Source organism: Hyperolius riggenbachi, chromosome 2 (assembly GCF_040937935.1).
Source record: "Hyperolius riggenbachi isolate aHypRig1 chromosome 2, aHypRig1.pri, whole genome shotgun sequence".
Classification (NCBI taxonomy): domain Eukaryota; kingdom Metazoa; phylum Chordata; class Amphibia; order Anura; family Hyperoliidae; genus Hyperolius; species Hyperolius riggenbachi.
The window spans coordinates 568,387,852-568,397,578 of NC_090647.1; the positions used below are offsets into that span (position 1 = coordinate 568,387,852).

The window sequence follows — 9,727 nt, forward strand, 5'->3', positions numbered from 1 at the left end:
GGCGGTGCAGTTCGGCCAGTGCACCGCAACGCTAGCTCTAATCCACAGTGTGACCTGTCACTGTGCATGACTCATCAGAAGTCATGACATCTGTAGGCTAACCACGCCCCTGATGAGTCACACGCAGTGACAAAATACGTCAGGTGGAGCCTAGCAGACGTACAAGAAGACTTGCACGTAACGTTGGAACGAGGCGGCAAGAATGGGGGAACACCTGCACACCTCCCCGGGAGGCACGGGGGAGAGCCCATTAATACTCTAAGCCTATCCTACCTGTCGCCGGCATGTGATTGCATATTACTAATGAAGTCATTTTTAACCTAATGGAATTATGCTATGTGAGCCTCTTCTTTTAATGAGGTGCTATTGAGAATTGGATCTGCCTATATCCCTGCACACTGAAGTGAGAGGAAGCTGACAACCCTGAGCCTGATGGTAGCTATACATTGAGCGCTACATGACCAGTCTAATAGTAGTCACATGAACGGGGTGAGTCTATTCCCTCATGGGGTGCCTGGTGGTGGATAGAAGAACACTGCTGAGCACTGTCTATCATCAAAAACAAGATTTATAGAGAGGCCTACCACGGCTAGCATAGAGCGCACCTGTGCAGAGACTTTTTTCTATATGTGTCACTATTGGACTTTTTAGAGTTCTTATAGTGTTTTTAAAAGGACTTTTCATTGTAGCGCTCTCACAATATTGTTGAATCTCATGAATTCATTTGAGCTGTGCCAAAAATGTGTAAGGACGTCGGCCGCTGAGGACTGGAGGTCAACGTCCCTGCATTAGAGGGAAAGTAAAATGGTTTGTGTTCTGGTTTACATTTATTTGCAATTTACTGTTTTTTGTGGGTTTTTTTTTAATCAGTATTTGATTCTCAATAAAATGCATTTTGCAGATAATCAATTAAAACAGTTTGGAGCAATGACACTCAGTTTGTAAAGCCCAGTGTGTTTTCAATGAAGAGACCCTAGCACTGCCAGCCTATCAAGAGGCCCCCTATATAGCACTTATAGCACTGCAAACACAGGCAGAACAGAGTGGGAGGGAGCAGTCCCTCCTCTGTAAGTCAGGCTGCAGTGCAGTGTAATCACATATCGAATGAAAAGTTATTAAACACAACTGTATAAATCTAGAGAGCTAGTTAGACCAATTAACTATTCACAATTATTTACCAATAGGAATCATCTTCAAAGAAGAAAAGGAAAAAGTAATAATGAGGCAATACATAACACAGCGCATCTTAGTTTATCACTGTATTGCCGTGACACTATGTTAGAATGTCATGATATAGCCCCCCATAATTCTGCTATCTGCAGGCCAATCCAGTTCAGAATTTCTCATAGACCCAGTCGTCACTCAGTCTGGGTTATCTATTAACCTTAGCATATCACTGAACATAGTTATTATCCCACAGCTCCCAGTTTCTCAGAAATCTATCCATAGAGCTATTGAGGCTGGCAATCATGTATTCATATTTGAAATTAGTGTTGGCGATTTGCAGGATCTCTGCTAGCTCAGGGGTTTTTTGGATCCCTCCAATGTCTTGCTATAGCTATTTTAGTATCCAGGAATATATTAGCAATCAAAGATCTCAAGAGTAATATTATAGAGTTTATATCTAAATAGAACAATGCTAGGCCAGGAGATGGTCAGAGTCTGAGCCCTGTCAAGTGTCAAGGAGTAGATAAAGTCAAAACATTTTTGCCAAGTCCTTTTGATATATGGGCAACTCCACCATATGTGGAACATGCTGCCTTTAGCTGAACAATTCCTCCAACATCTATCTGTATGCTCAAGTCATTAATACATCTATCTGTCTGGTCATTAGAAAATAAAGCCAATCTATTAGGAGTGTAGTACCATGGTAGTAATCATTTTTGATATATCTCTCTGTGTTGTATTGTTACTGTTACAGCTATTGTTCTGTGTAGTTTTACTTTCAGTTGTTTGGAATTTTGTACTAGCTTTTTTCTTTTAAGCATTATTAAGACCCTGTACAGGGTCACTTGTTGACTAAACACGAATGCTGGGTACACACGATGCAATTTCCCGGTCGATTTCCCGGTCGATCGACTATTTTCGGCATGTTCTATCGGGTCTCAATCGATACAGCTGCGGACTTTCTCATGTTAAGTATGCAAAACCGAAGGCTGTATCGATCGAAACCCGATCAAACATGTTGGAGATAATTGATCGATCCCGCCGATCGAGCGGGAAATCGCAACGTGTGTACCCAGCATAAGAGTACCTAAAAATAATTTTCAATATGCGGTTGTATACTCAATGCCATTAACCTGGTTTGTTTAAAGAACAAGTGACACTCATGCTAACCTAGAAATAAAAACACATATATAAGTAGATAAATACTACTTCTACTTACATAACAGATGTATTGTGCTATCCATGTAATGATTCCTGTGAATTTTATAAAGGAAAAGCAGAAAATCCTATTCTAGGCAGTGGCCATCTTGCCAAGCTAATGCTGACATCATATCCTCCCTGGCTCTTGTTTCCCCCCTCCCTTCTCTTGCCCATTGTGTATTCATTAGCTGCCCTCCTCCCAGAGTCTTCAGACACTTCCACTGAGGTGTATACTAACAACTGCACTTATTTTCTCCTCCAATAGCTGAGTCACCTCAGCCTTGCTTGTAAACACCAGTGAGTAGAGGTGTTTCTGATAAGCAGCTAGGCAGGGAAATAAATGGAAGAGGAGGAATATATTATAGATAAAAAGAACTCCCAGCATTCAACTGTTTGGCACTGTTTGGCACTAGGGCCAGTGCTCCTAAAGTATGTGATAACTTCAAACCATAACAGCAGAAAACGTTTTGCAAGTTTTGAATGCAGGATTAGCATCTTTATCACTTAAAGAGACACTGAAGCGAAAAAAAAATTATGATATTATGATTTGTATGTGTAGTACAGCTAAGAAATAAAACATTAAGATCAGGTACATCAGTCTAATTGTTTCCAGTACAGGAAGAGTTGAGAAACTCCAGTTGTTATCTCTATGCAAAAAAGCTATTAAGCTCTCCGACTAAGTTAGTCGTGGAGAGGGCTGTTATCTGACTTTTATTATCTCAACTGTAATTGAACTGTTTACTTTTCCTCTAGCAGAGGAGAATTCATTACTTCACAGACTGCTCTGAAAGACTCATTTTGAATGCTGAGTGTTGTGTAATCTGCACATATTATAGAATGATGCAATGTTAGAAAAAACACTATATACCTGAAAATAAAAGTATGAGAATATTTTCTTTGCTGCTAATCTTCTAGTAATTATTCATAGTACACAACCAATTCATTATATCATTTTTTTTTTCGCTTCAGTGTCTCTTTAATACACTCAGACCAGTTGCTGTTTAAATTTGATTTTTATGGTGACAATACCGCTTTAACATGTTTACCGCTAAACAGGGCCGGATTAACCCACTAAGCACCTCAAGCAGCTGCTTGGGGCCTCAGTCAGAGTTTAATGGCCCCCATCAGCATGTAATCAGGCCCTTCACTGTTCCTCCTTATTCCTCCAGGCAGGAGGGTAATCACACCCACACTTAGCAGTGGCTGGCCCAGGCACATTACACTGATAACAACTGAAAGCAGAGCTGCTGTTTAAATGAACCCCTCCAGCAGCACAGGCTGTATTGTAGTGTGTGTCTGTGCTGTTTTCCAGTTACAGGCATCTGCTCCCTGCCCCCTCCTCTCGGTTACTGATGGGAGGGGCTGTGACACCACATGGAGAGAGCATGGACAGACATACACAGAATACAGCCTTTGCTGCCTGAGGGGATAATCTCCACAGCCCGCTGCTTCCAGCTAGGTAAGGTGATGGGGACAACATGTAGAAAAAGTGCAGCTACAAAGAGCATATTAACTACTTGCCGACCACTCCACGCCAAGTGGCGTGAAGGCGGTGGCAGCCCCAGGACTGCTCCGCGCCGATTGGTGTGAACGGCTTCCTATAGGGCTAGTAGTCGATTGCCGCTCAGAGACTGTTAGACAGCTGAAGCTTATCACAGCCAATCGCGCTGATATGCTGACGGGAGGGAGGGAAAAATTAAAGAAAAATAAGCAATTTTTTAGAAAAAAAAAATACTTGCCCAAAAATAAAAATAAAAAAACACTGGGGAAGCGAGCAGACCCCACCAACAGAAAGCTCTGTTGGTGGGGAGAAAAGGGGGGAGGAATCACTTGTGCTGAGTTGTGCGGCACTGCTGCGAGCCCTTAAAGCTGCAGTGGCTCAATTTAATAAAAATGGCCTGGTCTTTAGGGGGGTTTTTAACACCGCGGACAGTTGTCAAGTGGTTAAATAAAGTAAATTGGGCTGGGCAAACTTTATCAGCCCCCCTCGCTTCCAATTAGTTGTATCAGTTTTTTAACACAAAAAATACAGCGCTTAAACTAAAAATATCAATATGATCAGTTATACATAAGTCCAAGATCAATATGATCGATATTATCCACGATCAACTATCGTGTAAAAGCTAGAACAGTCTATAGTCCTGGTGCGCCTCTGCTTCAAAAGCTGAGTGGCTTCATCTATTCAAAACATATACACCTCCAGACAGCACTCCAAGGACAGACTTTAGGCCAACTCAATCATTATCACCTCCACCAGTATCACCCTGTGAAGTTTGCACTCACCAGCGGCGATGAGCCAGTGTCACAGTGGCCTTACAGCACTTTTGGGGCATTAGTAGGTTCCCCACACCTTATGGCAATAGTTTCCACTCATATTCTTTCCTTGGGATATTTACTTTTTGATCACCACAAAACACATTGCTTCCAAGATGTACCTCAATATTAATAGAAAGACAATAGAAATAGAAAGACAAAGCCACGTGCCCCGCCGTAGCCGCCGCTACACTATCCTCCGCTCCACGCTAACCAACTTCCGGGTATGGCTCCTCCCTACCGGTTTCGTCTCAGCATGACTCATTCAGCGGATCCCCTGAATGAGTCACGCTCAGACGAAAACCAGTAGGGAGAAGCGGTAGGGAGGAGCCATACCCGGAAGTCGGTTAGCGCGGAGCGGAGGATAGTGTAGCGGCGGCTACGGCGGGATACGCGGATTTGGAACACACACACGGCGGTCAGCCCGGGAGACCGCACGGGGTGGAGCTCAATTCTTGCAAAACTCCGCAAGCTGTCACTTACTCCTAAACCACGTGAGTGCAATGTTTTAATAAAGCGAACTTGTTTTTAAGAACGCTGTGCAATGAAAGTCTTTCTATTAATATTGAGGTACATCTTGGAAGCAAAGTGTTTTGTGGTGATCAAAAAGTAAATATCCCAAGGAAAGGACACGAGTGGAAACTATTGCCATAAGGTGTGGGGAACCTACTAATGCCCCAAAAGTGCTGTAAGGCCACTGTGACACTGGCTCATCGCCCCTGGTGAGTGTGAACTTCACAGGGTGATACTGGTGGAGGTGATAATAATTGAGTTGGCCTGAAGTCTGTCCTTGGAGTGCTGTCTGGAGGTGTATATGAGTTGTATCAGTTGCTGTCTTTATCCCTATCCCCCAAACCAATGGAATAAGGGGCCACACATCTGCCTTTCATTCAAACTGCTCACAGCATAGCCTTCTCACCTGTCCAGAAGGCACACTACTATTCCTAATGCTGCGTCCTCCTCTATATACATATATATATATTCGAGGGGGGCCCAAATCTGCTACTTTGCTTAGGGCCCCATTCAGCCTTAAGCCGGCTCTGTCACTAATAAAGAATTATTTGAAAACAATTATTTACTTGTAATGTAACCAGTGGGCAGATGTCTCACATTTCTAGATTTTTGCAGATATGTTTACAGTGGTGTGAAAAACTATTTGCCCCCTTCCTGATTTCTTATTCTTTTGCATGTTTGTCACACTTAAATGTTTCTGCTCATCAAAAACTGTTAACTATTAGTCAAAGATAACATAATTGAACACAAAATGCAGTTTTTAATGATGGTTTTTATTATTTAGTGAGAAAAAAACCCTCAAAACCTACATGGCCCTGTGTGAAAAAGAAATTGCCCCCTGAACCTAATAACTGGTTGGGCCACCCTTAGCAGCAATAACTGCAATCAAGCGTTTGCGATAACTTGCAACGAGTCTTTTACAGTGCTCTGGAGGGATTGTGGCCCACTCATCTTTGCAGAATTGTTGTAATTCAGCTTTATTTGAGGGTTTTCTAGCATGAACCGCCTTTCTAAGGTCATGCCACAACATCTCAATAGGATTCAGGTCAGGACTTTGACTAGGCCACTCCAGTCTTCATTTTGTTTTTCTTCAGCCATTCAGAGGTGGATTTGCTGGTGTGTTTTGGGTCATTGTCCTGCTGCAGCACCCAAGATCGCTTCAGCTTGAGTTGACGAACAGATGGCCGGACATTCTCCTTCAGGATTTTTTGGTAGACAGTAGAATTCATGGTTCCATCTATCACAGCAAGCCTTCCAGGTCCTGAAGCAGCAAAACAACCCCAGACCATCACACTACCACCACCATATTTTACTGTTGGTATGATGTTCTTTTGCTGAAATGCTGTGTTACTTCTACGCCAGATGTAACGGGACACGCACCTTCCAAAAAGTTCAACTTTTGTCTTGTCGGTCCACAAGGTATGTTCCCAAAAGTCTTGGCAATCATTGAGATGTTTTTTAGCAAAATTGAGACAAGCCTTAATGTTCTTTTTGCTTAAAAGTCTTTTGCGCCTTGTATATCTGCCGTGCAGGCCATTTTTGCCCAGTCTCTTTCTTATGGTGGAGTCGTGAACACTGACCTTAATTGAGGCAAGTGAGGCCTGCAGTTCTTTAGATGTTGTCCTGGGGTCTTTTGTGGCCTCTCGGATGAGTTTTCTCTGCGCTCTTGGGGTCATTTTGGTCAGCCGGCCACTTCTGGGAAGGTTCATCGCTGTTCCATGTTTTTGCCATTTGTGGATAATGGCTCTCACTGTGGTTTGCTGGAGTCCCAAAGCTTTAGAAATGGCTTTATAACCTTTACCAGACTGATAGATCTCAATTACAGTACTTTTGTTCTCATTTGTTCCTGAATTTCTTTGGATCTTGGCATGATGTCTAGCTTTTGAGGTGCTTTTGGTCTACTTCTCTGTGTCAGATAGCTCCTATTTAAGTGATTTCTTGATTGAAACAGGTGTGGCAGTAATCAGGCCTGGGTGTGACTACAGAAATTGAACTCAGGTGTGATAAACCACAGTTAAGTTATTTTTTAACAAGGGGGGCAATCACTTTTTCACACAGGGCCATGTAGATTTGGAGTTTTTTTCCTCACTAAATAATAAAAACCATCATTAAAAACTGCATTTTGTGTTCAATTATGTTATCTTTGACTAATAGTTAACGGTTTTTGATGAGCAGAAACATTTAAGTGTGACAAACATGCAAAAGAATAAGAAATCAGGAAGGGGGCAAATAGTTTTTCACACCACTGTATATAACCCTTATACACCCACAATGCAGCATGGAGGGGCTCCACGAAGGTAGCAGTGAAGGTGTGGATGTGTCTGATGGGGTCACACAGGGCATAAAAGGAGATCTGCCCGGCCTCATAATCCAGATATATCCTGACTCTATCACTGGGGATATTGTCAGGTAATCGGATGCCTTTCTCTTCTAGTGTCACTGAATAGTATTTATCCCACCTGCACAAACCCCAGGACTTGTTATTACATCCAATCAGTGACTTAGGCAATCCGCTCCTGTCTATACTGGGGTAACACAACCCGACTATCCATCTCTCCGATCTCCCAACATCCACTTCCCAGTAATGTCGCCCTGAGGAGAAACTCCGGCTGCTCAACACCTGAGGAAACTGAAATCTCTCTGGTGTTTCTGGGCGATTCTGGCTTCTTTGTGACCTGGATGCAGTTTTCCTGTCATCGGATATATGTAGCCTATTACTAGCTGTGTTTACATCCAGTAATATGTCTGCAGGCTGTATATAGATCCCCCCAGTTACCCCAGACATGATATCAGCTAGTCCCGTGTGTAATGTGTGTGAGATGCCGGCCACATCCAGATCCCCTCCATCATGGAGCTGCTTATCATGTCTGTCCTCCGTGTCACACAAGTCACCTGTGTCTGATTCCTGTAAGACAGTCAGTGGATCAGTCATGTTACACAGCTCCTCAATGTGACGCATCTTCCTGGACAGCTCCTCCTTTATCTCCAGCTGTCTGATGATGTCATTATTGGCTTGTGACATTTGCTCTGCCTGCCTCATGATGTCACTCAGGACTCTCTTCTCCAGGTCCTCCAGCCATCTCCTGAGGTCTCTAAACAGGGCAGTGACTCTCTCTGCTTCACCATCTGCTTTTTCTTGTGCTTTTCTCCTGAGTTCCTCCAGACTCTGGACTCTTTTCTCAGCCTCCTCTGTCTCTACCATCAGTTTCTGCAGATCATTTCTCATTTTCTTCTTCTTCTCCTTAAAGGCCTCATCCAGTGACATCATCTTATGGCCAACATGTCCCCCGATCACACAGCAGGACACACAGACACAGGCAGCATCCTCAGTGCAGTAATACTCCAGGATCTTCTTATGGATGGAGCATTTCCTGGTCTCCGGGGAGGTGGTGGGGGCACATAAGACGTGTTCTGGTGCCTTGCTGTGGGCTCTCAGGTGTTTATCACACAGAGAAGCGTCACAGTGCAGACAGGACATAACAGCAGGTACAGGAGAGTCCACACAGTAAGTACAGTGGACTCCGGATGCCTCCTGATCTGGCTGAGTAGGCAGGAAACGCTCTGCTATGTTCCTCAGAGCAATGTTTGTCTGCAGTCCGGGCCGCTCCTTGAACCTCTTTCTACATTCAGAACAGGAATAACCTGCAGACCCCTCCTGCGAGTCCAGCACACGCTCAATACAGACCCGGCAGAAGTTGTGACCACATCTCAGGGTTACAGGATCTGTATAAATAGCCAGACAGACGGGACACTCCAGCTCCTCGTTCAGAATAACAGATGCCATTGCTGGCAGCAGGAGAGGGAAAGTGAAAGTATCTCATTCTCACAAGCTATTAGTTCCTGCTATGACAAGCTACAGGGCGAGGCTGAGGTAAAATCCTGAGACACCCATTCTGGAGCCGACAATCTTGAGACAAAGCAAGAAATGCATATTTTAAGACATTGGTTGTCAAAAAGATAGATACATGAAACACATGTTTGCCGCAGATTCATAATCAGTAACAGGCACTTAAAGGGATACTGTAGGGGGTCGGGGGAAAATGAGTTGAACTTACCCGAGGCTTCTAATGGACCCCTGCAGACATCCTGTGCCCGCGCAGCCACTCACTGATGCTCCGGCCCCGCCTCCAGTTCACTTCTGGAATTTCTGACTTTAAAGTCAGAAAACCACTGCGCCTGCGTTGCCATGTCCTCACTCCCGCTGATGTCACCAGGAGTGTACTGCGCAGACACAGACCATACTGGGCCTGCGCTGTGCGCTCTTGGTGACATCAGCGGGATCGAGGACACGCCAACGCAGGCGCAGTGGTTTTCTGACTTTAAAGTTAGAAATTCCAGAAGTGAACTGGAGGCGGGGCCCGGAGCATCGGTGAGTGGCTGCACCAACACAGGATGTCTGTGGGGGACCATTAGAAGCCCTGGGTAAGTTCAACTCATTTTCCCCCGACCCCCCTACAGTATCCCTTTAACTATTTCCTGCCAAACATTTCATGAGGAGTGCAAATACAAATCAGTGCTACTCAAAATCTTGATG

At 44.2% G+C, this 9,727-nt stretch overlaps 1 protein-coding gene across 1 annotated transcript; it reads right to left on the bottom strand.

The window, feature by feature from the left end:
- Positions 1-6,013: 6,013 nt before the first annotated feature.
- On the bottom strand, positions 6,014-8,977 carry LOC137545189 (E3 ubiquitin-protein ligase TRIM11-like). The gene has a single exon (XM_068266309.1). The coding sequence runs from the start codon at positions 8,975-8,977 to the stop codon at positions 7,331-7,333; it is 1,647 nt and encodes a 548-aa protein (XP_068122410.1). The 3' UTR covers positions 6,014-7,330.
- Positions 8,978-9,727: the final 750 nt, after the last annotated feature.